Genomic DNA, 25,994 nt, shown 5'->3' on the forward strand with positions numbered 1-25,994 from the left:
ATCCAATGACAAGTTTATCAAAGAATTGAGTTTGCGCAAACCAAGCTCGGAAATCATGGGTTCCTCGACTGTCGTTTGCGCGGTTGTGGGTACTTAGGGCTTTCATCCGGTGGGTAGCAATTACATCATTTTCTCCTCTGTTTCTCCATCAGAACCAAACACACTTTCTCCTTCTCCAGAGATTAGCTACCAATCCTCAAAAAAGAAAAGACATCATCAATACATCATGAGCGGTACTATCCGAACTGCAGTTGTACTCAAAGCGCATTCTGCTCAGGCTCACTTCGAGGACGCTGAGCAGAAGCATTTGACTAGAGTATGCGAGGGATCCATGATCTGCTGCAGCTCTCCTGTACTCACAAGCTGATACTATGCCAAAGATGAGATCAACAGAGGAGAGGGTGAAAAATGAGCAGAAAGAGAATGAAAGATTGACCAATCACCTCTCTATTGAAGACTGACCCACAACCATGGATAAAGAATCCATGCAGATCTTGGGAAAGCCTATGGCCTTACTTTTCTTCCATTACCGCATGAGGAAACTCGGTATCGAACTCTATGACTTACTCACTTTGACTAAGCGAACGATGTCCACTCTGACTTCATAGTTCATGTCCATATGCCAGGGTAACTATTTCTATGGGTCTGCCTCGCGCGGGTGCTCAACTGTTTACATGGATTCATTCACACTGTGCTTGAGTCGAATGATTACCGATTCGTCACCATGGCGCCGCCAACTTTTGCTGGTATGTCCGGGCGGAAACTGTCCTGGACTGTATCAACCATTGCGACTATGGGGTTTTTGCTGTTTGGCTATGATCGTAAGTAGCACGGGCTGATTGATTGATCCATGCTAACAGAGACAATGGCAGAGGGTGTGATGTCTGGCATCATCTCCGACCCGGCATTTAACAACATCTTTACAGCAACCAAAGACGACAACACCATGCAAGCGACTGTGACAGCTGTTTATGAAGTCGGTCAGTACTAATCTGTGCCACTATGCACCGCGGAACCTAACCCAGTTCACCGCCGATAGGTTGTCTGTTCGGCGCTATCTTCGCCTTGATCTTCGGCGAGATCCTCGGGCGCCGGAAAATGGTCATCTGCGGCGCATCGGTGATGATCGTTGGAGTGATTATCCAAGTCACGTCATTCCCGGACTCACTTCCTCTGCTCCAGTTCATCTTCGGTCGTGTCATCACAGGAATTGGCAATGGAATGAATACGTCAACCATCCCGACGTATCAAGCCGAATGCTCCAAAACGAGCAATCGAGGTCTGCTGATCTGCATCGAGGGAGGCATTATTGCTATTGGGACCATGATCGCCTACTGGATCGACTTTGGCGCACACTACGGGCCATCAGACCTGGTCTGGCGGTTCCCGATCGCCTTTCAGATTGTTTTTGGCATCGTGATTATCGTGGGCATGCTGCATCTCCCTGAGTCGCCACGGTACTTGATTGCGCAGGATCGTATCGCGGACGGCGAGAAGGTCCTGGCCGCGCTAGCAGGTACGGGGATCAATGATCATCATACGCAGCTGGAGAAGCATTTGATCATTGACTCGGTCCGAGCGTACGCCCCCCTACTTCGCACCTCACATTTTTCATAGCTGACATGCGGCCCAGTTCCGGTGCCGAAAAAGCCAGATTCAGAGACCTCTTCACCGGAGGACCATCGCAGCACTTCCGCCGGATGATTGTTGGCTCGTCCTCGCAGGTTTTCCAGCAGATCTCCGGTTGTAATGCAGTCATCTACTACTTGCCGGTCCTCCTGGAAGACTCAATCGGCCAAACGCACGACTTTGCTCTGCTCATTGGCGGCGTCAACATGATCTGTTACGCGATCTTCGCAACATTCTCCTGGTTCTTCATCGAAAAGATCGGCCGGCGCAAGCTCTTCCTCGGAGGAAGTTTCGGCCAGTGCGCAGCGATGATTATCGTCTTCGCGTGCCTGATCCCTGGCGACGCGCAGACAGCCAAGGGCGCAGTCTTCGGTCTCTTCCTGTACATGTGGTATGTCACCAACCCCTGCTCCTTTCCTGACCCCAAAGTTCCCCAATTTGTACTGATGTCCAAATCAAGTTTCTTCGGCGCGACCTGGCTCCCCCTTCCCTGGCTCTACCCCGCCGAACTCTCCCCCCTCAGGACCCGCGCAAAAGCAAACGCCATCTCAACCTGCAACAACTGGCTCTTCAACTTCACCGTCGTCATGATCACCCCCGTGATGATCGAGCACATCGGCTGGGGCACGTACCTCTTCTTCGCGGCCTGGAATGCCTTCTTCATCCCCGTCATCTGGTTCTTCTACCCCGAAACCGCGGGCCGGAGTCTCGAAGAAATCGATCTGATTTTCGCCAAGGGCTTCGTGGAGAAAATGAACTACGTGCGTGCTGCGAGGGAGCTGCCGCGGCTTTCGGACGAGGAGATCGAGGCCAAGGCCGCCGAGTACGGGATTCTGGACAATAATGAGAAGACTGAGGAGAGAGTTATGGAGAGGGATCCGGCCGCGACGGCGGAGTTTTCGTCTTTCCAGCCTACTCAGCTATAAACCGGCTGGACGGGGCTGTGTTCTGCGAATGACATGATTAATGATTTATAGTCGATGAATTTGGCGTCCGGTCACTTTGAGGCGCTCCTTTGAGGTGTACTGACGGCGTGTTTTGGATGTCTGATATCAATGCTGAGAATGAAGGTATCGGAGTCTAGATCTCAGCTCCTGTCCGAATAGGGAGTTATTGATGATAAAAATTTCTTCGCCGATGGATCTTCATGGTGGCTTCCCGTAGAATAAGCAGCTTGCTGCTGCTAAAAAAGAACGTAGACTATATGGGTCTCGACCGCTAATTATGCCAGTCTTGCTCTTCTGGCACGGTCAGTCCAATGAGTCCAATTGTTAGGAGCTTAGGCAATAATATGATGATAAAATTGAAATCTTTGCTTCACGCTTGAGTAATACCATCGCGATCACGCTCATGCTATGCTATTTGTCATGCCATCATCATCCATCACTAGCTAGAGGTGACAAAGGAGTAGTCTACAAGATCAAAAGCATCCAGTCGATCTTATAGTCACTTTTCAAGGAAGCTTACCCCTACACCCAGCCAGCATATTGGTCGAGCATCTCGTTCTTGACTCCCTCTGATCCATGGCGGACTCCAAGAAGCCTGACGTGCCCAATCTTGCCTCCGAAATCATCCTCCACTTTGCTCTCCCATGTCTCAAAGAAAGCATTCAACCTGTTGATCACTTCCGGATTGTCTTGAATGAGCAGCGCAATGGCGTCGTAGCCACCTGCTCCTGGAACCACACCGCCAATGACACCTTCAAGCTCGGACAAGGCATCAAGTAGTTCCGTTTGGACGCGCGGCTCGATTGGGACACCAGACTTTTGAGTCATGGTACGGATATGGTTACGCGAGCGCTGAATGTAGGTGCGGACGTTTTCAAACTCACTGAGGCCATGCTCGTCCGGGCTCTGTGCCAAGCGTCTGAGTTCCAGGCGAAGTCTTTCGTTGTTCGATTGCAGAGCACCCCAGAGCATATCAGCCTCCTTCTGATGTTTCCGCCATTCCAAAACCTTCTTCACCATGGAAGGAGTCTGCGAGCCGCATTCAACGTCACACAAGACCATTTGCATTCCCCGGGGGAGCTTCATGCCGAAATCCAGACATTCGGTGTCCCAAGGATGCTCGGGGTCGGCGTCTTCCACGATCGAAAACAACCGCTCTTCAAAGGCTGGAGAGCCAGCGTCACCAATTGATTCGAGGATCGAAGGGGAGAAGCGTCTGTAGAGACAGGAGCCGTAAATGGCAGCTGCAACATCGAAGCCGGACCCGACTTTACCCTGCGCAGCGCAGTGGGCCGCCTGGGCCAGATTGTGAAGCTTGTCGCGGCCTGGGCCGAGGTCGTCCGGCTGCATAGTACGGTGGATGACGAGAGAAGATACCAAAGCAGTGACCAGGGCGGCTGAAGAGCCCAACCCCGTCTTGTGTGCCTCCTGAAGGCGAACACCGAAGTTCACGAATCTGCTTGACGACTGGAGCCCCGAAGCTTTGGAGAAAACCGTCTCGGAGTAGTAATCGTTGTCGGCGAGGATAGTAATCGATAGTGATCCGAAATCCTTAGAGTCCGCCACGTAGCTGATGTATGTCAAGGCGAAGTTCAAAGAGGTCTCGACAAATGGGTTGCGTGGCCTAGATGGGTCAGCTCCTGAGCGCTTGTGGCACTAGAATATTGTTGCTTACCCTTCATTTCTCTGTTTCACTAGGACTCCTCCACCGTTCTCGCATCTTTGTATGCTATACTCCCATACCGCATCCACGAACTGTGGGGAGTGTACGACTATAGTGTCTTCTTCTTCCCTGTCTCCATGAACATTGCCTTCTGCCTGAGGCGCGTCCGACTGGCCCTGCGCCGACCCCGAGGCGTGCTCCCGGCGATGGTTCCTTCTCAATTGTTGGACAATGACATGGATTCTGGCGTCGAGGGCGAACACAGTCCCAGTGTAGCTGCGGTCCAGGACCAGATAACCCCCAGTGAGGAGGACCTTGCCCGGAGCCGACAGGGCCGTTACCGCTGGGGGAAGAGGGGACATAGTGGAAATCAGGAGCTCGACGTCAGAGTTGGAGAGTCGATGAGGGAGATAGGTCGAGGTGTTAAAGTCGGCGGTTCGGTATCAGGGGGTTTAATGGGAGCTAAAGGAACGTGGCGTCAGCATTTCTGCAAGCAAGCCAATTGTTTCCGCACACATGTACGAGACACTATCAAATCGGACATACGTGTCTGACAGAAAGCTTTGTGCAGTGTGTAACCCAAAAAAATTGAGTTGACTCTTCAATCAAGCGCTCCAGATCGAGGGGCAGATCTCAGACCCCCGCCTGACTATTTTGCGGGCTAGACGAAGCAAAGAATTTCAACAATGATCATAGGACGAGTCTGTGAAATTAGACATGACAATGAAGTATATGGCCTGTTCCTGAGGTTTTGTATTAACTGGGTATTGTTTGCGTTATGCATCATGCTTATCAATGCCTGGCGTCGTCCCAATATTAATGTTTTGCTGCTTCCATGCGGAGTTAATCGGTCGTGGCTAGTGTGGACTGTGGCTAATTGTGGCTTATGTTACGGACATTATTCGATCACGCGATATGGATAAGGTCAGAAGGTTTCATTACATGCATACGTTATACTCAGATAGTCTAGTAGTCTAGATCATCAAATATGCGTCAAAACGTTTTAGTCCTTTCCAAAGGCCACGGCGGTTTCCAAGCATTTAACCACCCGACGCCTTCGTACAACAATGCATTAATTTAGGAAGCTGTCCTACAAGAAAACAAAGGCTTGACGTCATAAAGAGAAGAAAGTGCTCTTCGTGAGACCGACGCTCACCACAGAGGGAGCGTAATTTTGTTGTCGTAATCGATATTGTCCGGTTTGGCTTCGACGCGCTCACGGCATGTGCCGAAAATGCGATCCCAAAGGCGTGTCTGCTTGCCATAGTTGTAACTCTTCTTCCAGCCATAGCGGTGGTGGAGATCGTGATCCTCGATGACCAGATCAGCATCGAAGAGCCTCAGAAGCCAAGTCAGCGTCGATGGTGTAAATGTGTGAAGGCGGAGCCCGCTGTGCCCGGCAAGTTCTGAAAAGACCACATACTGGTGGCAAAACCACCACTCATAGAAGCCCATAGGGAGGCCCATGAGCTTGAGGCTGAAATAGGCCATTATAGGAATGCCCGCAATGTCGAAGAACTCCTGCTCACTATCCGCATAAAGCGTCAGAAGCGGATTCGGGTGCTTGGTGAGGTGATGAGTGCGGTGGTATTTCCAGAGGCTACCGACATCGTGCATGAGACGGTGGTACCAATAGAACCAAAAGTCCAGAACGATGCCATAAAGACCAATTTCAAGTGGTAGCCAAACCCAGTTGATAGAGGAAGGTGGTAGGGCGGTCCGGTAGCTCAGGAAGACTGTGATCATCGGACGGAAGGTGGATGTCGAGAGAAGTGATTGAACGACTTTTACGACACCAACGTCAGGTACACCGTCTCGCTCATGCTTGTCGCCGTCGAAAAACCCAAGTCCGTGGCCGAGGCGGCGGAGGATGTGCAACTCATGAATGGCAATCGCCTTGAACGCCGCGCTGTAGAAAATGAAGGCGGCGATTGGGGTTATGTTGCGACCTGTATAGGTAACATAGGCCCAGTGAATGGCAAATGGTATCAGGGCATGAAAGAGGACCCAGCGGTTGGTTTGCCATTCTGGCAAGAAAGGCACCTTGTCGTCTTTGGTGTGTACCGGAACGGCTTGGTCGAGGGCAGTAGGATGTATGCCAAGCACCTCATAGAACCAATGGAACACAGTCCACTGGCCCTTATCAGTGCGCCATGTAGACCTCATCGAGTCTTTGGGATTGCGCATTGCAGTTGCCATCTTGGCCTCTCGCTTGTGGTCCCTCTGTTATATGCTTGTAAGTGGTACTTCATCCAAGAGGGTGGGGTTGGCCGGGGAATGGCCTCTATTTTATGTTTCAGCTCCTGCGTCATGGTCTGAAGCCCAGAAGATCAATGTGGATGCCCTCGGCATGTGAATTAGTAGATCTGTTCATGTGGAGGGAGGGTCTGGGGGACCCTGGTATAAGAAACCAGCACCGCGGCTCTACTAATGACGCTTGTGCAGATCCTCGCGTCCTCAACGAACAGGGGCTGGAGCTCGCAACCTTTGGCTTTTTGGGATCACTGGAACCTTGCCGAACCACACGCGACAGGCGCATGATGTCGATTTTGACTTGTCCTTGGCGTTCATTCGGAGGCACTCTTCTCCGCACCAAGACCTCGGGCCTTTAGACAAGAGTTGATGATGGATCTTATGTCTGGGATGTTTCTACTACGCGATCAGTAGGTATTCTTCCTCTTCTGGATGACAGTCGCCATCATGTCGGGATCTCACCATTATTGCATTACAAATTGCAGGTTCGAGAGGGCTACAAATACAGTTTGCCCCTTATGCGAATCCATGGATATCGCCGCGATACAGTCTAACAGATCAACCATCACAAAGTCATTCTCAGTTAGAGTCCCCCAACAGACAGTTTGTCCATTCTCGGAAAAACTGCCTGCCGGTCCGTGATAGTCATGCGTACCCCAGTTGAGACTCAAGTTGGGGAACTCCGTCGCGTTGCATGCCCAATTGGGACTGGTGCCCCTCAACTTACAGTTACATGATCTGGGTCATATGTAAGTACACTTCGATAAGATATCCACATTCTCTCCAGACTAGCAGTTTCACATGGACAAGGAGCTAGACATTTCCATTTTCCTTATGGTTGCAACTCATTCCCTGGCCGGTCACTGGCGGGCAGTTTGCTGTTGCCTTGCGTCTGGTGTGGTGCTGCCATTGCTCGCTTGAGATACAACCACTTCTCCGTCTGAACTGGCTATTTAACAAGCACAAAATCTGCCATTAAACGAACAGGAGTACTATGGCCGCCTGGAAATGATTACGAATACTAAGTATGCTATCTGTCCTCTGTTGTACCCCCTGAACAATGGGCTCTGGCAGATCTCATCTGTCAGGCGCAGCATACGGTTGAGCACCAGTCTGCCGTGCAAGTTGTAGCATATCGGGAATAAATGATAGGTCCCTGGATGTAAAAGAACATTTATGCAAGATTGGATTCTACATAAGTAGCCCAAACAAGCAATGCCATCGAAAAGCACTGAGCCAAGCATGACACTATGGAAGCCACTGCGGCAGTATCATGCATAGTACTGCAGTGAAACACCGGGTAAGGAGTTTCCAGGCACACTCGAACTCTCGAATCTCCTGTGAATTGTCAAGGTTGTAAAAAGAGTCTCATACGTGTACAGTGGCAGCGATGAAAAAGTCGTCGGTCTGAACAAAGTACGACACTGAGTGCCTCAGGCCAGCACCGGACATAACTCGCGGCTTCGGCATATCAGCACTGCGGGATCCCAGGCACTAAGGAGTAAGGCCGTCAGGGCTGGCTGATAGTGGGGAAGACTGCGCACAGTCAATCGCTGCCATTTGCTCGCAGAGCTCGATCGGCCCAGTCTAACTCCGAACGGAGCCACAAAGCGAGTCAAGAAAATAAGCCGGAATGACGGGTGACTCACGGCTGCTGCGCCCCTGTCAAAACAGCCAGACACTTCCGGCTATCCACCAAAGAATCAGGGACGGGTGAAAACCACCTCCTGCTTTTCCCTAGAATCCCTACAGCCCCAGCGGGAATTGACTCTCTCGCTTCTTCGATTGGACAATGGGTCCCTTTACCCGGGGACAAGGGCGACCACCTGATCATCTCATCGTAGAAAAGTGCAAACCTTAGGCAATGATTTTGGATAGTTTCTCGAAGGCTTCCTCCGCTGACGTTTACTGTTATCCTACGTGCATAATCCCCTTAGTCTCTTCCAGGATCTGATATCAGGACGCGATCTGCCAGGTGTCATCATCAATTTTTTCCCATCATCTCCCACCACATTCTTTCATATTATTTGAGCAGGGCAGTCTTTCCTCTGATTGCCTGCCATTAAAAGGTTCATTCTAAGCCTTGTGGAATCCTTTCGGGACTTGTGGACAGGTGGGACACTGAGCACTGGACTCTTTGCCCCATAAAGAGCATTTGTGCCCCGAACAGGTTTAGTCCGTCTGGATTTGCACTAACCCCTTTGTGGATTAGTCATTGATACAGATCATTTTCGTGTTTTCTCAAATATTGTTTCATTTTCTCTGGGGATCAGATTCTCACATTTTTCACCATAAATCGACTATTACCTCTCTTCGCCATTTTAGGTCTCTCTCCCCTTTATACGCGCGTTCTTTTGGCGACCTCAAGTCGTCAAATGAACCTGCATGATTTCTATTATTTTGATTGCAAGGTATGCTTGATTTGATTCGGTACCTGGCGGGAAAAAATTATAGACGTGTGACTAATCACTATACAGCATTACCTCTTCCCTCTGAAGAGGTCTCCCGCAAGATAAATGGTGTTCAAGCCGTTCACTCACCTCGCGCGTCAGAGTTTCACCAAAGCCTTCACCCATGGCTATGCTCAGTCGGTAGTTGCGGCGTCCCAGTCTTCGTACGCGTCGTCGACAACTTTCAATCAACTTGCCAGTCAACACGCCAAATTCACTCGGACTAGTCAATTACAGAATGTCTTCCAGCCATCAAGTTCTTCGGGTGCTGGTGCCAAGGCCAGCCAGGGTGGTTCGGGGTCCGGAGACTTTGGGTTAGCGGCATACTATGCGGCGTGGCAGCACGCTCAGCAGACTGGCGATGACAGTGACTGGAAACAGTTCCAATTCAAGAAACGAATTGGCTGGAAGCCGACTGGGGACGAAGAACCAGCAAAGGTGAAGGTGGAGGAGAAGGCTACGGACTCTCACCCCGGTCTGCGCGATTCACCACGCGTCACCAAGGCCTCAGCCAATGCCGAAATAAGCGCTCAAGTCGAGGAGGCCGTCGCACGAGAAATTCAGATCCAGGAAGAACAGGCACAGGCTGCTGAGGAGGCATCGGAAGCAAAGGATGAGGGTACTGAGGCATTCCCTGATCTACCGCCGGAGGTTGCCGCCGTCTCAGATGCGACCGCTGAGCAGTCTCGAATTGTTTCAGACCAGATTGTCCAATTAGCCTCGGGCAAAAAGTACGCTGAGATCCCTGCCGCTTTCGAGTTGCTTCTAAGAGATGGCCTCACTCCGACCGTTGGTGCTTACAATGCCTTGTTGGAATCTGCCGTCCGCCTTCACACCGACGTTTCACATGCCATTCCCAAAGCACTCGATGTCTACTCAGACATGCTTCGTCGCAGGGTAATTCCCGATGAAGTCACCTACCGCACACTGGTCGAGCTTTTCGTTACCCGCTCTCATGAGACGATCAAGGCCAAGGAATCATTGGAGCAGGAGCGCCTTCGCTATGGAGGCATGGAAGAGCCTGGCAAGTTTATGCTGCACTCTAATCAGTTGGAGCGCGATTTACTCGCTGAGGACCATTCTCTCGCGATTGCTGTCAAGTTGTTCAACACCGCAACTACTCGTCACGCAGATCTTGTCTTCTCTCTCGATATGTATCGCTATCTTATCACAGCATGTGCGAAAGAAGGCCAAGTTGAGGATATGATCCGTATCTATGCTCACATGGAGTCGCATAAGGTGACACCACATGCGTCTATCTTTCCATCAATGATCGATGCTTTTGCGTCTACCGGTGATCTGACAAGTGCTGTTGAGTGCTACAACGAATACAAGGATCTCGCAATTTCTGACGATAATGGCACGTTCAGCATTGTCCAGCGTTTGGACGGTCAAGTGTACGCTGCAGTGGTCAGGGCTTATCTTTCAGCCGGAAAGGAAGAGAATGCCTTGCGATTCCTTGAGCGCATCCGTGCTTCGTTTGATGAAGTCGCTGAAAACCGTGAAACTCGCCAGGAGGCCGTCGAGTCCGTAATTGTTCAGGATGGCCTTGTGCAGTACTGTCTCAAGTCAGGTGAACATGCAAAGGCATTGGGGCACGCCAAGGAGCAGCTGCGCGGTGGTGCTTTGGATCATGCCATGGCCCGCATCTGCGTCATCGCAGCAGACGCCGGTGATCTCAAGACCGCTTCCGAAGCGTACGGATGTCTCCCCTCAGACGCGACTGTACGTCAGGGCCCCGCTATTGCGATGCTGGCGTTGCATGTGCGGCAAGGCAATGTGGCAGAGGCTCGACCCCTGTGGCTGATGCTAAGCACCGTGGGTCAGGCAACTTCGGATATGGTTCAGCCGACGGTTATGTACGCGGTTGCCTTGGTCAAGAGTGGTCAGGTCGACGAAGCCCTTCTTGAAGCCCGCAATATGTTCGCACGGATTCGCAACTCCTCTGCGGACAACACCGTCGTACTGAATTCCATCCGCGAACAAATTAATGAAAGCCTTCACCTTATCGGCCGTGTCCTCATGCAGACTGCCGCTGTTCTCTCCCCCCAGGCTGCCATGAACCTCATTTGGTCCATGACTGAGAATGGTGGTCTCATCTCTCCCCTTGCTGAACATGCTGTTGCCAGCCTTGGACCTATGGGTATCTCTCAGCTTGCTGCTCCCGACCTGGCGCTCGCCCTCCAGGTCCAAGCTGGTATGCTTCTCAGCAACAACTCCATGGCCTTTGATGTCGCTCATCCCATCCGCTTCTCCCACATGCTTGACATCGCTCTGGCCACGAGACTCCCATTGGATGCTCAGACTACTGGCCTGGTCGATCAAGCCGTCAACAAGCTGTTCAACAGTCGGCCTGATATGGTGAAGAGGTGGCAGGACCATCTTAGCCTGGCGTCCTCCCCATCGTCCTTCCTTTCCGGCCGTCACTCTCCTGTTTCGGAAGTTTCGTCTATGACGCCCGTGTCTAGCGATGACTCTTTCGATCCATATGCATATGCTACCGACTTCCGTGGATCTTCCATTATTGCCGAGGAGTTGGAGAGCACCAGCGGTCGCGCAGAGTCGCATCTGAATGAGGCTCTGACTCGGCTTCGGAACATGCGTCGCATTGGTCGCCATCCTCGCTATATCACCTATGCCAAGCTCATTAACGCGGCTACGAAGGCCGGCCGTGCCGACCTAGTGCAGGAGATTCTGAGCATGGCCCGTCGTGATGTTCCTCTGCTGCCTCAGTACCATGCTGTCAAGTATGGCTGGATTTCCATCCTCGATGCCATGGTTGCCTCCTGTTTGACTCTCGGAGACCGCAGCCTCGCTGCCAAGTACCACAACGAGCTCCTGGAGCTCGGTTCGGCACCATCGGCGAATACTTTTGGCCTCTACATCACTACCCTCAAGGAATCCACCAAGACCTTTGATGAAGCAACCGAGGCTCTGAAGATCTTCCATCGTGCTGTTGCCGAAGGAGTTGAGCCGACATCATTTCTCTATAATGCGCTTATTGGCAAACTTGGTAAGGCACGCCGGATTGACGACTGCCTTTTGTATTTCGCCGAGATGCGTGCCAACGGCATCCGCCCAACCAGTGTCACGTACGGAACGATCGTCAATGCTCTTTGCCGTGTCAGTGATGAGCGTTTTGCCGAAGAGATGTTTGAGGAGATGGAGTCGATGCCCAACTACAAGCCGCGACCCGCTCCTTACAACTCTATGATCCAGTACTTCCTCAATACCAAACGCGACCGCACCAAGGTGCTGGCCTACTACCAGCGCATGCAAAGTCGCAACATCCAGCCCACCATGCACACGTACAAACTGCTCATTGACGCCTATGCATCCCTGGAGCCCGTGGACATGACTGCTGCTGAGAAGGTGCTGGAAACTATCAAGGCCTCCGGACAACAGCCCGAAGCCGTACACTATGCATCCCTTATCCACGCCAAGGGATGTGTGATGCACGACCTTGATGCTGCCTTGGATGTTTTCCAGTCTGTTGTATCAAACCGCAAAGTGCGCCTACAGCCTTGCCTCTACCAGGCTTTACTGGAGGCCATGGTGGCCAATCATCAGGTTGCTCGAACCGAAGCCGTAGTCAGGGATATGGCCGATCGCCGTGTGGAGATGACTGCCTACATTGCTAACACTCTTATTCACGGGTGGGCCGCTGAAGGCAACGTCGCCAAGGCCAAGGCGGTCTATGACAGCGTTGGCATCGACAAACGGGAGCCCAGCACCTATGAGGCAATGACTCGTGCATTTTTGGCATCTGAAGACCGCGAGGGAGCTTCTCGTGTCGTCCAGGAGATGCTGTCTCGTGGCTACCCTACTGCTGTGGCCAGCAAGATTCTTGACCTGGTTGGAGGTGGTGCACCGGTTGCTGCCATCTAAACAGGGTCTTCATCCGATGATGCTGCCTTCTCTTCCTCGTTTCAACCAGTTTGAAACGTATGTCAAATTGACAAAATCAAAAGTACTTCTTCTAATGTATCCCACTTAAGTTGCCAGGGCTGGATTCCCTGTCTTTGGTGATCTCCAGCCCGACGGCCTTTGCACAGGCATTCGGGAAGGCAGCATCCATTTTTCCGATGCTTGATTACTTCGTTTCAGGATTCATTTACACTGTGTTATGCATTCAGCGAGTGGGAAGGCGTTGGTCAAAACTGGGATTCATTATGTTGCGTGTATACCATACCACATTGGTCTTGATCTTTTTTCTTTTTTTTTCCATGTTTTCTTTGTCTTGATAGACCACTCTCTACTCCTTATCCTGAGGATCCGTGCTGTTCTAGAAACAATCAGGTCAAAATTCAAATACCATATGAAGCAAAACTGCAGCATACAGATTGTAGATACCTCGCAGTGCCCGATCTCTGTTCTGGCGATAATGACATCATGGAGCTGCGATTTATACAATTCGAATTCCTCCTAGCTGAATGCTGAATGCACTTAGAAAATCTTTAGTCAATGATCGGATCGCAATTGATCGATCAGTCGACATTGATCAGGCGACTCGGGAAAAGGTGCTCCTCGTATCATTACGCGGTGTTGAGTACTCCAAAAGGCCAATAGTTTCCGGCCGTGGATTTCCGTTCTCGACCTCCGCATGATGGCCGATGACTCGCAATCTCCCCCCGCTTCAATTCTTCAATGACCATCACCTTTCGCTAAGCTCACGCAGGTACACAGTCTATGCTTACTGGTCGTGTATGCTTACGCACTCAGTGCCCTCTTCGTCGCATTCGTCTGGCAACGAGCCGTGGTAGCCACGACCAAACGTGGTATTTTCGCAGGATGAGTTCGGGGAACCCAACAGCTGACGAGCACGCAATGAACTCCCGACGGCCGAAGAAGCTGATCTGTACGTTTTCTGCACCTCTCCTCCTCCAAAAGATGAAAATGATCTGTTCCTAACCCCCCGTCTAGTCGCGCCCGGCGACATCCAAGCAACCCCCGACCTCAAAGTCTCAGCCACCGAGACCAAAGACCCCTCCTCGCCCGCCCCAAATGTCCCCGAGCATATCGCCGAGCAACTTCGCTCAGATGTCTCGACCCCCGACTCCACGATCGAGAGCCAGATCGTCGCCCACCCGGCCCGTGCACACCAGTTCGTTATCAACCCGCCCCTGACAGTCTCCCAGATGCATCCGTCCAACCCGCTCCATCAATTCCACACCTGGTTCCGCGACCCGCGGCTGTCGCCGTCCTCGGCGCCGGAAACATGTACATTGGCCACGGCATCGCTGCCCTCTGGGCGGGTCAGCGCGCGCGTTGTCTACCTCAAGGAACTGGACGAGCGGGGCTGGGTGGTGTACAGTAACTGGGGCAGCCGAGAGGGCAAGGGCGGGCAGGTGTTTGGTGTGGATGCGGATGGCGGTGACTTCCCTGGTGCGATGCCGCGGCCCGGCGAGGACGAGAGTCTGCTCCAAGACGTGCAGGGGGGCAATCGGTGGGCTGCATTGTCCTTCTGCTGGTCGGCGCTGGAGCGCCAAGTACGTATCGAGGGGATGGTGGAGCCACTCAGCCGCGAGGAGAGCGAGCTGTATTGGGATACTCGAGAACGGGGCAGTCAGATCGGTGCGTGGGCGAGCTGGCAGAGCAAGGTGCTCTGGTCGGCGAAGCCCGAGATACTGCTTGACCGGCGGCGGAAGAGCGTTGCGGCCGCGGCGCACGTTCAGGGCTCGACGCCCACGTCTGGATGCCCTCAGATCCCGGCCGACATTGACGAGACGGACATCGATGACGGGAGGGCTCTGCTTGAGCAGCGGGTCCAGGAGATGGAGGCGCGGTTTGCGGGGGTAGACAAGATCCCTCTTCCACCGTTCTGGGGTGGTGTGCGACTGGTACCCGAGTCGGTGGAGTTTTGGCAAGGCCGACGCAGTCGGTTACATGATCGCTTCCGATATGTGAGAGTGAGAGAGTCAGATGATGATTCGTCATTCAAATGGCAGATTCAACGACTTTCGCCATAGACCTTACAATAGACCCTTGATATCGAGACTATGTGAACCTACTACCTAGTCTTAGGACTTAATCAATACTGAGCATAGATCCTTTCAGCTTCAGCTGAATAACTTTGCGCACCGCTCAATAGCATGGGATGCCAATCCAAATACTGCTATTTCGTATATCGTGTAATGAGGGTATATCCTCCTGGAGCAATGATATATAAAATGAGTGCAGTCGTCAACCTGAAAGGTGGTGAAAATCTTTGGATCAGAGCAGTAGCTGAGTAGAAATGTGCATCATGTCATTCAGGTATCTAACTCTATCGAATCTAGTCCGCTGTAGGTTCCTGAACGCCAATTTCCCGGAGTGGGAGCTCTGCTGTCTCAGCAGTCTTGGCCCCCGGGTAGCGGTTTCCTTTATCCTTTTGCTTCTTTTCCTTCTTCTTCTTTTCTGGAGGGGGGTATGCTTTCAATGTGACCTCCTGCCATTCTTTCGAGGCCTCGAAAGCTGTGATGATAGGGGCCATAAGCTCAACGAGAGCCTCCGCCACAGCGGGCTTGAGCAATTGCGGTGTCAACTGTAAAGAAGTCAGTACCAGTCCAGATGACCTTTGCGCGGCAGGTTTCTTCCTGTACATACAATATCGTTCTGGTAATCTTCCTGCATCTGCTTGATGTCGGTGTAGACGAGAGGCTCCAGGCCGTCTCTCTCACGGCTGACGCGGAATTCCGGGCGGCCAGTCTTCAGGGCGGAAGCAGGAAGCAGGACGAATTCTGCAAAAGATAGAACACCGTTGTTTTCAATCTCCTTGGGAGCAGCCTGGGCCTTGCGGATCTTCTTTCTGACAGTATCCGCGGCCTCGAGAAGATCAATCTTGCTCTCTACCGAGTATCAGTAAGCTGCTCATAAAGGTATGGAGTATCGACAGTACCTTCTTCACTCGAGCTCATCTTTCCACCAGTAAGCCCAGGAACCATGGGGTTGAGCAGATGGCCGCGCTAGGAGTATGTGAGCATAATCATCAGCCATACGACGATGCTGTGCTGACCTTTCTGTAACCCAGCTTGGGCTGCCACTCGGTGGATGCCGCGAACAATTTGCGCTGGTCAACTCCTACTCAAATTAGTCTTTGTAGATTGTAATAGTCGAGGAAGCGCACCTCCAAACTGAACATCGCAATCGAGGTGCTGCTCATCCAGCACCTGGAGGATAGGGTAGAGAAGACCACTAAGAGGGCTGTTGTTGGATTGCTTGACGACTTCAGCACCAGCCTTCTTCGCATCATGCTCCGACACCAGAGAGCACAGCTTGTACACATCCATCACATATTCGGGGCTCTTCTGGTAGGAGCTGCCGAGGACGAAGCGCAATTTCTCCGTCGAGACGCCCACAGCCTGGAGCATCGCTCTAATTGTGTACTCATAGTATTTCGCGCGGTATTCGACAAGCTCAATCGGCGCCTTCAGGTTATCGAGGAAACCATGGATATCAGCAATCAGGATCGTCACATCGCAACCGGCAGCCAGAAACTGTGCGATTTTGACGGCGGGCACTAAATGCGGGGTTAGCGGTGGGCTTTCGATTGCATTGCAACGACGTCGTACCAAAGTATCCGCAGTGAGGTTTGCCAGTGGGACTCGTTCCTGTCAATTGAAAAAGAAGATATCAGCAATTGTCCAGATGTCACATGAAAAAGGTTGTGTATTACCCCAGTAGATCTTTGGGTTGCGCCCCTCAGCGAGAATGCCCTCAATGATATCCGGGTTGAGAATCTCTTGAAGGTTCTCTTTGATGAGGGCGAACCTTTCGGCCGCGTTCATTTCTGCCATGGTCCAGGAAGAATATGCCTTCAAAAACTTGACAACGGAAACCACGGTCCCTATATACTGCACTCTGCTTAGGTGAGTCAGTCTGTATAGCCATGGATAAATACAAAAATCCCCACCATCACCGGGCCGGGTGTTTTCCCGCTTGGAGTAATCACACATGCGACAAGGCGGTCAGCCAGCAATTCAAACATCCTGATTGGTCAAAGAATGAATCACATGGCCAGCCTTCAAACCAAGGGCATTATTGTCCATCATTGTACCAGCCATACCCCTGAATCGGAAAGTGAGATGGGCGGATGAAGGCGCCTTGACGACTGTATGCTGACGGAATCCGCATGTAGTTGCAAGACAAGGAGTTTGATTGTCCTTGCGTCTGATTTTCCCTCGGAATTCTTGGAATGCTCCGATCTTGTTGGCTTTTCATCCGGTATTGTATAACCTCCAACATCCGGATAGATAGAGCTCGAGACTCGGTCTGTAGATCGTCGCCAAGACCCATCACTTGGATATTCTGTTGTGTCCCTGCTGTGTTGCCCCTACTACTACTATCCCTACTAGCTAGAGATGGTTGTCTGGACGCCCTTTTTGGCTGAGTGGTTGGAAGTATGACATATTCCCTTCCTGTATACGCACATATAGCATAGTTGCGAAGCATCTCAAGCACTTTCTTATTAAAATATGGATCAGATAGATCTACCAGTTATCTAGGTTGTGCCGCGGAACCCAAAATATCTTTCTGATAGTGGTGGGGCCTCAAAATATTCAAGGGCCCCATTGAAGCCGGAACCACCGATGATATGCAATTTACGGCTGTTGCTGGGCAATATTACCCCGAAGTGATTGACGGTTCTTTTAAATGTCCCAGCACGAATACCACATCATTTTCTCTGTAAACACCGGCTACCCAACAGAACAAACATGGGAGACACAGGACAGTACATGAAGCCTGCGACGCGGCTGCGAAAGTTACTGATGATGTCATCATGTATATATTCGTAAAGCAATAATGTCCTCGTGTTCCTTTCTATTGTGTTTCTTATAACGTCTATACCTCACGCGTGAGGCATACAAGCACTAAGAATGGTCATTTGGTCCCCATTATCCTTTCCGCAGGAGGACTGCCCAATAGTGCGTGTGGAAGACTGGAAGCAGCCTCCTGGGATCACCTATTGAATTATAATACCACTAGGCCAAAAGGGTGTCCGGACATGGTCCTCATCAGTCTAGGGTCTCATATCCATAGTCATAGTGGTATTATATTTTAACATCACCGTAGTGGCTGGCACTGTCTGCTAGCCTTCCAGAACTCTTGGTATGCGAACAGAAGCTCTGCAACCTGATCTGATTGGAAATTCAGGTAATCACCAGCGTAGTCTGTGGCTTTCAAAGCGCGTATGAATGCTTGAAATTTCTCCTCAAACAGGGCGGTCATTTGAAATCTAGACGAAGCGCGGACCATGGCATGTCTCTCTAGTACCTGAACTGTCGGCGTGTAATCTGGACACAGGTAGCATCAGCCTTTGAGCAAAACTAATAAAGATCTGAAGAATGTGACGCTTACCAATTTTCTTAGCAAGGCTAGGGTCAACACCATAAAGAAGCTTGAAGGTATCCAGATCAGTGCGTGGTGGGAATTGCTGGCTATGTTTATTTATAAAGCCCTCTGGATCATATAGCATAGCGTCCGCCATAAAGAATCCGTGGTGAGCGGCGACGTTTCCCTGGTCAATGACCTTTTGATCTTCCCTCGACTCATCGTCCATGAAACCTCTCCGGAATGTAGAGAGAAACCTGCTCCTGATATCAGCATAACGAACAGAGAACCTTGCGTCTGTCTGTTGCGCTAGCCGATTGAATGCATTATGGAGTTCACTGAATTGGTCCCTTCTCTCCTTGCGCTCATCATAAAGCTCTTTCTGCAACCCTTCGAGCTTGGTCTCTAGTGCAGGTATTCTTGCGTGTTCCCTGACTATTCCAAGACCTTTGTCATTGCCGGTATACATGTTATCATACAGGACTTCCGAATGGAGTTCGTCGGTATCAAGGCATTCAGCCAGTGACCTTTTCGCATCGGCAATCATGTCAGACTCTGAGGCTATGTCAGTCTTGGTTGCGAGCACAGCGGTAGACCTAGCATCGGCATCGGTATAAATGTTCACGTCAGCAGCCTTCTTCGATTTTTTCTTCAGAGGCATGGTGGAAAACACGCAGTTCGGTTGAGGCAAGACGCGGGTCGGGTGGGAAAAGACTAGGTACTCTGAAAGAGTTGGCCTTCGCGGGCACTTACCGACACTTAAGTACGAATGAATGGGTAATCCTTGGGAAGGCACGCTGGAACAGCTCTAAGAAGGCAGGCTGAGACCGTCTTGGGAAGGTGTCGCTGCGATGGTGTGGTGTCGCCTTCTGAGAACGCGTGCCCAAATGGAACGAATGTAGCAAGGAAGGAAAGCCCGCGGTATAATATTGTGAAGAGAGCCTCGGGAAGGTAAGTGGGAGAAGTGAACGGGGTTGACAATGGAGCATCAGGAGGAAGGTGATGTCTTCATTACACTATGATGTGACCGCAACCAAGCTACGTAAAGTATGAGTCAATCTCTACGAAGGAGTTTCATCATTCTTCCCATGCATAATCAAGTGTTTACTTCTAGAAGGGCCAACCTGGACGAGGGGCTGCAGTGCTGTACCAGAAGATCCTTGATACCTAACTTGTGCATCCCGAAAACGAAGAAAGAAAGAAGGAAATAAAGAAAGAAAAACAAACAACAGATGATCCACACACTAAGCAGTAGGCCCTATTAACCCGTGATGGGCCCTCTGCCTAGGTGTGCCCGCCCACCACAACCGCAATTCATCTCTTTCTTTTCTTCTCCAGCGCGTACCCAACCATCACCATGGTCCCGCAAAGGCGGAATAGAAAGCCACAAACGCATGAGATGACGCTTCTCATCCGGCACGTCAAAGTCCTCAAACAGCGTGCGCGAATGCAACGTCACGAAGCTGTTCGACAGCTGCATATCTCCGCGCTCCAACTCCATCGAGTAGTAGTACTCGTCACTCGGCATGATCTCATCCAGCAGGTCAAGCGCCTCCTCCTGCTGGGCCGTCAGCCGCGGCACCTCAGGGAAGTCCTGCTGTGCAGCAATGGTGTTCTTGCGGTTGGTGTGAGCGCAGAAGTAGCCACCGCTCTTGCCCATCAGCGGGCAGCGGTAGTAGGGTGGTTGCGTGGGGTCTTGCGTGTTCTGGTAGCTGTGGAACCAGGTGTTGGATTCAAGCACGGGGAGGAGATCGGGGCGGAGCTCGGTGACGTGATCGTAAAGTGCAATGCTGCTCATGACCTTCGACGTGCCTCCGGATTTGGCCGTGTGACGGCACAGAAGGGCCACAACGTCGGCGGAGTCTTGGTGGAAGTCGAGCCCGGCGTTCGTGTTGTAGCTGCGGCCGCCCTTGACCTTGTAGCTGCCGCCTGCATCGCGTACATCGTTAATAACCTCGCTAGCGCGGTTTTGTGTCCAGCAAGCGCCCATGTACAGGCCCATGCCCCAGTAGGCAACGCGCATGTCGGCCTCAGTCCATTCGTCTACTGGGAACCCTTTTCACCAGACACATGCCCCAGCAGCCTTGTGTGGTGGCGATGGCGCGCTCAAGGGCTTTTTTGGAGGCCTCTGGCAGTGGATAGTCTGCTTGGGTCATGTCGAGAAGCTCTTTTGGGTGTGCTTTGGCGTAGGCCAGGGCCATACGGAAGCCCTCGATTTCCTCAGGTGTTAAGCGCAGGATCCATGAGTTGTCGCGCTTGACGTCCTCTGTCTTCCACGCCTGGGGGCCACTGCCGATTGACATTTTGAATGTGATCGAATTAAGACTGGTGTTGACGTATTAGGAATAGGTAAGTTATTGAGATGGGTGTGTTGGGAGGGCTGCTTCAATATATATTCCCTGGACAACACTTCTTCCTCTACAATCCAGCACAATTGTCGTGACTGTCAAAACACTTATGTATATACACCTATCTCACCTTGCCTGTCTGTAGATACCAAGACTCAGAGCTTATCAGTAGGCCGGGGTCCGGGGAGAACAAGCTGAGCCCAGATACCCGATACGCCACCAAATCCAAATCTAAGATGCAGTAATTCGCCGTCACCGCATGAATACGGAGTAAGTCTGGGTGACAATGGAAAGGACACAGTTGTGCATGGCCTTTAGGCTAGAAATTGTGGCCTTTCCACGCTGTGTATCGCCGCTTTTACGAGTATTGGTCAACCTTACTTAGTCTGTCCTAGTGCTGTGAACATCTTGAGATGAGCCTGGCGGCTACGCAGTGAGTACAAGGTGTAAAGCAGAAAGGACAAGGAGGCGAAAAAAAGATAAAAGGGCCTTCCTCTTCCTGCTTAAGATGCTATTTTCTAAATATTTTGATCACACAGTGTACAAACTTATTCAGTTCCAATGGGCAAAACAAAGGCCGCAGATATTGATTGGAATAGCTTCGTTCAGCAGTCTGAGCCAAAGGTTGAGGATGATCTCGCAGATACTACTAAGAGACGTGTCCGTCATGTTAAACAAAATTTCCAGAAGTTTACATTGAAGCTCCAACCTCCAGACTATGCTTATTGGCTAAAGAATATCACTCTGAGAGTGATTGAAGGTTTCCTTCGCTGGTATCTTGAAAACCACCATGTTAAATATTAGTTGGGATTTCTGGTTTTTGCATGATACTGGAGAATCTTCTGGTGCTAAGAAATAGATAGTCTCTTTCCATACAGACTGAGGTATAAGATGACCATGGTAAGTAAACATTCAGAAGACAAGGACCAAGTCACCAAGCTGATTTTGCTAGCTTGTATGCAAGATATTAACTGATAAGTATGAGCTTGACTTAGGAGCAAAGACTCAGCCACCTATTAATATTAATAATCTTCTCTTTAGTACCTATCATCTTATAGCTATTAGTAAAGTATAATTTACTATAGTATGGTGTTAACACTAGCATAGTATATTATAAAAGATAATGACTTTAATATCTGTGCACTCTAGAACATTTATTTAAGTCCTCTGGATACATGAGAAGCAATGACTTACTAAAATAAAAGGATATTAAGCTCTATATAGTAAAATATCTAGGAGATCTAAATTATCAGATGCTACTTATGTGAGTCATATTATTCATATATAGGTTAAATAAGGGTAGGAGAAACCAGGGTGATCTATAAGTCTATATTCTTACCTAGCTCAAAATTAGTTCAATTAGCCCTCAGAGCAAATGGGTGTACTATACCCACTCCTGGCTCCATGATTAAGAACAGTCTCTATGACTACTAGGCACAGCTTGATTACATATATCTTTCTATTCAAAATTCGCCTCTTTACGGGCAGCATAGAATTTGAACATGTAGTTAACAAGAAACTAATTCAAATTCTATTTCAATGCTGTCAGCTCCTATCAATCCAGGCGCAGACTAGACATGCTGATTAGCCCTAGTATTAGAGCCTTTCCAGTGCTTACTATCTCTCAATATAGTTGCACCCTTAACCTTCTGGAAGATAGAGTTCCTCATGGACAAGTCATTGGTGAGTGTGTTATCAAGGCTCGGTAGTGAAGTGGAGATTAGATATTCCTTAGAGGAGATAGCATCCAGAGTGTTTTGGGGGCTTCTGAATAGAGAAAGAAAGCCCCTGACGGAGGGGAGGCCATCCTCTCTAGCATTTGTGGCTTCGCAGACGCTTGGTTCCATTCCTTTTACCAAATGAATCGTGGGATCAAATGAAATCGCCATCAATTTTTTGACGAGCTTGACATGAATTGGACGCACAAGATGTCTGCGTGTCCTTAAAGCCATAGATGTCCTAGTTAGAAGGTTCACGAAGACATGTGGATAGCATACCTTGAAGATATACACCCTTATATTCTGTGGAGACAAAATCGGTCCTTGGTGAACTCCGGATTTAAACGAGAACGCCACGGCGAGTATGGCGCTGCCGTAACCTCTTTGGCCCAGGTAGATACGCATCTAGCGGCGACACTTTCCTTTTCTCCTTGATAACCGCACGACCAAAATCAATGAACATAACTCGCTGGACTTCCGCATCCGCATTCCACAGCATGTTTGCTAATCGTTGGTCCTGATGATCGACACCGGCCTCGTGGATCTGGGGAGCAATGTGGCGACATATGGACGATGATGCGCTTGGGATCAAGGCAATACACGTTTCGTTTCAAGTAGATATCCCCAAGGTAAATTGGAATAGCAGACCCCTGTAAGTGCATTAACTTCCGATATACGTCACCCTCGAAGGGAGAGCTGTATGTGGTGCCTTTGCCAGAAAATGTATAGCCGTATACTTCAAGCGTGATAGCGAGGAGAGATTCATGGAGTCCCCCTTTCCACAAAGGTATACAGCGGTTGTCTGGATCGTAGTTTAGCTGCTGGGCTGACGAGTTTGACGAATTTCAGCAGTGAAATGGGATGACGTCCATCATTTGACCGCGCTTCGTGCAAGTGTGCATTTGGACATTTGAGATCAAGGCTCAATCCGCAAACCAGGCCATGAAGGCATTTTTGTGCATAGTACGCGCGGTTTGGGTGTCTGGATTCACCTCGGGGTACTCCTGCTTTGAATGCGATGTACGTCGTTTCCTCCGTTCCAAATGTTCGGTTGGCGAAGGAAGATGGGGCTGCCTGTTGTTTGACTCGTCTGACGAGTCAGCGGGATCTGTACTGTTGACAGAGTAGCGCGGCAATCGATATATCGAACCCGGAGGAGTCTGTTTTCTCTCCGACGCCGTGGCTGGCCGCTGGTCGTCAACCGATCAGGTCTGGCTTGGATACATGATTGGTGGGAAAGGCGCCGATCCTTCCAAACTCGGCGATACACATTTTCAGGGGGCATCTTCATAAAAGGGCAAGACCACGGACTCCATCAAAGTAGCAAACTTTCTGTTATCTTTCCTATATGCCCAGAACACGACAGCTTCTTCGAGGTGAAATCACCTATACATCCGCTAAGGAAGAGGAGGTCAACATTCTTCATCAACTATCTTACTATGATAAACAGACCAGATTCTTTTCTTATCTCAACGATCACCAGGGCTGGATCAAGAACATTGTCGCACATCACCTTAATCTAAACTCGCCTGATGCCTGTCATGTGTCAGACGTTGAGAATTGGTTACATGGTAGCTTCAACGTTTGCATCCCTGTTACTGTTACCATCAGGAGTGCAAAGACAGTGATTCTTCGACTCCCGCTCCCATACAGGATTGGTGAGGACTTCATGCCTGGTAACGGGGATGAGAAGGTTAGATGCGAGGCGGGAACCTATGCATGGTTGCAAGAAAATTGTCCGGACGTACCAATCCCAGAGTTGTACGGGTTTGCTCTCTCAACTAGCGAAACTGTATTAAGATTCATCCTCTATTCAATTATACTTAGCTAATTCATCTCAGTTCACTTATTATAAAAACTTGCCGCTCCTGCACAGGTGGTTCTATGCAATACGGTTTCAGGCTTTCACATGGCTTGGGTACCCAACACCATCCAGATACGTTCCCCATCCTGCCAAAGGCGAGAATGCCATCAAGTCCAGCTATCTGCTCCTCGAATACATTGAATCAAACCGGGGAAGCATGCTTTCGAACACATGGACAGATAATCAGCATAACATCAAGCTACGGAAAAACCTTTTCCATAGTCTTTCCCATATTCTTCTGAGCATCACCCAAACACCAATCCCCAGGATCGGCTCATTTATCATTGATCATGAAGGGTATTTGATTTTGGCAAACCGACCTCTTTCAATCGAAATTCAGCAGCTGGAGAATGAAGAAATACCTACAGGCATACATCGTGACTATACATACTCAACTGTCGACTCTTATGTGGCGGATGTGCTCACGCTCCACGACAACCGTTTTCTGCATCAACCAAACGCAATAAATAACCTTGGAGACTGTGTATTTCAGCTATCCTCACTCTCCGCGATGCGAACAGTATCCAAATCATTCTTCCAGAGAGAATTTCGGCGAGGGCCATTTGTTTTCTCATTAACAGACATCCATCAAAGCAATATTTTTGTTGATGAGGATTGGAATGTAACCTGTCTAGTGGATTTGGAGTGGGCCTGCTCTCTACCGATTGAGATGATTAGACCTTTTCACTGGCTCACAAACAAGGGTGTCGATGAACTGGTATCATCTGAGTACGACAAAGTGCGGACAGAATTTATGGACGCCCTAAAGGCTGAGGAGGAAGCAATGGTAGGATCAAAAAAGAATAACTTACCACTACTATCCGATATCATGAACACAACATGGGAAACAGGCACTTTTTGGTTTACTCTGGCTCTCTCCAGCCCATCCGGCTTGTTCATGATTTTCAAGGAGCATATACGACCATTATTTTGCGGCGATTATATCGAAGAGTTCAATTTGGTTATGCCTTTTCTTTGGGGAAAGAATGTGGGACGCATCGCCAGCGACAAACTTTCTGACAAGCAGGAGTACGACAGAAAACTTCAACAGGAGTTCGAGGCTGAGGCCAACCACCAAACATGACTTCCTCCTGAGGACAGCAGTTTCCTAGGAGGAACTTTGATTGTTATCCCGATCTTGTTGGAGACGAGCTTGGACAGCTCCCTCTATAGCGCGCATTCCTCTATCTACCTGATTATCCTCTCTCTTCTTCTTGGCAGCCGCACCTGAGGAGCTGAGTTGCTTAAGGGTTTTGACGTCGGACTTGATCCCAACCATGGCCTCTTTCCCCTTGCTTTGATCCGATGAATCTTTGACCGATGGGATTCGTCTGATTTTGTTGAATAGATTTGGAGTGGCGGGATGTGCCTAAACATCTCAAATGTTAGAAAAATCATCTAAAAAGGATCTTTCCCGTACCCGTGTGAATTTGGCAGCTGGTAAGAGGATATTCAAGGGATGGTTATCATCAAACTACATGAGAAGTAACTCACCTCCCCTCTTTATACCTTTTTTTTGGCTTACCCCGCCAACCATGGCCACTCACCGAATGGGTATCCATCTGGAGCCCAGTCACTGACAATATCTTTTGTCAGCGGTAAATTATTGGACTCGGTAGTATCAGACTAAAGATAGAGTCACAGACAATAGACACGAGAAATCCAGATGTAAGAAATGCAAGTACAGGGAAGAGAAGAGAAAATAATATTATACATGTCGTACCCTATTTTTTTCTGTTGGTATGAACATGTTTAGCTTGCAGATACTGACCTTTTCGGTGTTCACACTTTGTTGTGCATGTTTTTGAGCCAT

At 50.0% G+C, this 25,994-nt stretch overlaps 9 protein-coding genes across 9 annotated transcripts; 3 read left to right on the forward strand and 6 right to left on the reverse strand.

Moving 5' to 3' along the window:
- Positions 1–724: 724 nt before the first annotated feature.
- On the forward strand, positions 725–2,555 carry Aspvir_004032 (putative MFS monosaccharide transporter; the record flags this gene model as incomplete). The annotated part of the gene is made up of 4 exons (XM_043267270.1): positions 725–821; positions 873–980; positions 1,040–1,580; positions 1,634–2,555. 4 exons carry the CDS (start codon positions 725–727, stop codon positions 2,553–2,555), a joined length of 1,668 nt encoding a protein of 555 aa, XP_043123205.1.
- Positions 2,556–3,098: 543 nt separating this feature from the next.
- erg8 (phosphomevalonate kinase) lies at positions 3,099–4,601 on the reverse strand (the record flags this gene model as incomplete). Its single annotated transcript, XM_043267271.1, has 2 exons — positions 3,099–4,200; positions 4,252–4,601. The coding sequence occupies 2 exons, from the start codon at positions 4,599–4,601 to the stop codon at positions 3,099–3,101; spliced, it is 1,452 nt and encodes a 483-aa protein (XP_043123206.1).
- A 790-nt stretch (positions 4,602–5,391) lies between these two features.
- On the reverse strand, positions 5,392–6,438 carry Aspvir_004034 (sterol desaturase family protein; the record flags this gene model as incomplete). The annotated part of the gene is made up of 1 exon (XM_043267272.1): positions 5,392–6,438. The coding sequence occupies one exon, from the start codon at positions 6,436–6,438 to the stop codon at positions 5,392–5,394; it is 1,047 nt and encodes a 348-aa protein (XP_043123207.1).
- Positions 6,439–9,008: 2,570 nt separating this feature from the next.
- Aspvir_004035 (pentatricopeptide repeat protein) lies at positions 9,009–12,830 on the forward strand (the record flags this gene model as incomplete). The annotated part of the gene is made up of 1 exon (XM_043267273.1): positions 9,009–12,830. One exon carries the CDS (start codon positions 9,009–9,011, stop codon positions 12,828–12,830), a length of 3,822 nt encoding a protein of 1,273 aa, XP_043123208.1.
- Positions 12,831–13,733: 903 nt separating this feature from the next.
- On the forward strand, positions 13,734–14,911 carry Aspvir_004036 (pyridoxamine-phosphate oxidase PDX3; the record flags this gene model as incomplete). Its single annotated transcript, XM_043267274.1, has 2 exons — positions 13,734–13,800; positions 13,866–14,911. 2 exons carry the CDS (start codon positions 13,734–13,736, stop codon positions 14,909–14,911), a joined length of 1,113 nt encoding a protein of 370 aa, XP_043123209.1.
- Positions 14,912–15,216: 305 nt separating this feature from the next.
- Aspvir_004037 (tyrosine--tRNA ligase TYS1) lies at positions 15,217–16,717 on the reverse strand (the record flags this gene model as incomplete). Its single annotated transcript, XM_043267275.1, has 7 exons — positions 15,217–15,465; positions 15,528–15,769; positions 15,820–15,886; positions 15,937–16,001; positions 16,048–16,440; positions 16,493–16,531; positions 16,597–16,717. The coding sequence occupies 7 exons, from the start codon at positions 16,715–16,717 to the stop codon at positions 15,217–15,219; spliced, it is 1,176 nt and encodes a 391-aa protein (XP_043123210.1).
- Positions 16,718–17,984: 1,267 nt separating this feature from the next.
- On the reverse strand, positions 17,985–18,912 carry Aspvir_004038 (uncharacterized protein; the record flags this gene model as incomplete). The annotated part of the gene is made up of 2 exons (XM_043267276.1): positions 17,985–18,214; positions 18,279–18,912. 2 exons carry the CDS (start codon positions 18,910–18,912, stop codon positions 17,985–17,987), a joined length of 864 nt encoding a protein of 287 aa, XP_043123211.1.
- A 600-nt stretch (positions 18,913–19,512) lies between these two features.
- Positions 19,513–20,554, reverse strand: Aspvir_004039 (uncharacterized protein; the record flags this gene model as incomplete). The annotated part of the gene is made up of 2 exons (XM_043267277.1): positions 19,513–20,280; positions 20,315–20,554. The coding sequence occupies 2 exons, from the start codon at positions 20,552–20,554 to the stop codon at positions 19,513–19,515; spliced, it is 1,008 nt and encodes a 335-aa protein (XP_043123212.1).
- Positions 20,555–25,289: 4,735 nt separating this feature from the next.
- Aspvir_004040 (uncharacterized protein) lies at positions 25,290–25,994 on the reverse strand (the record flags this gene model as incomplete). The annotated part of the gene is made up of 2 exons (XM_043267278.1): positions 25,290–25,550; positions 25,953–25,994. 2 exons carry the CDS (start codon positions 25,992–25,994, stop codon positions 25,290–25,292), a joined length of 303 nt encoding a protein of 100 aa, XP_043123213.1.

The sequence above is a fragment of the Aspergillus viridinutans genome (genome assembly GCF_018404265.1).
Source record: "Aspergillus viridinutans IFM 47045 DNA, scaffold_2, whole genome shotgun sequence".
NCBI lineage: Eukaryota > Fungi > Ascomycota > Eurotiomycetes > Eurotiales > Aspergillaceae > Aspergillus > Aspergillus viridinutans.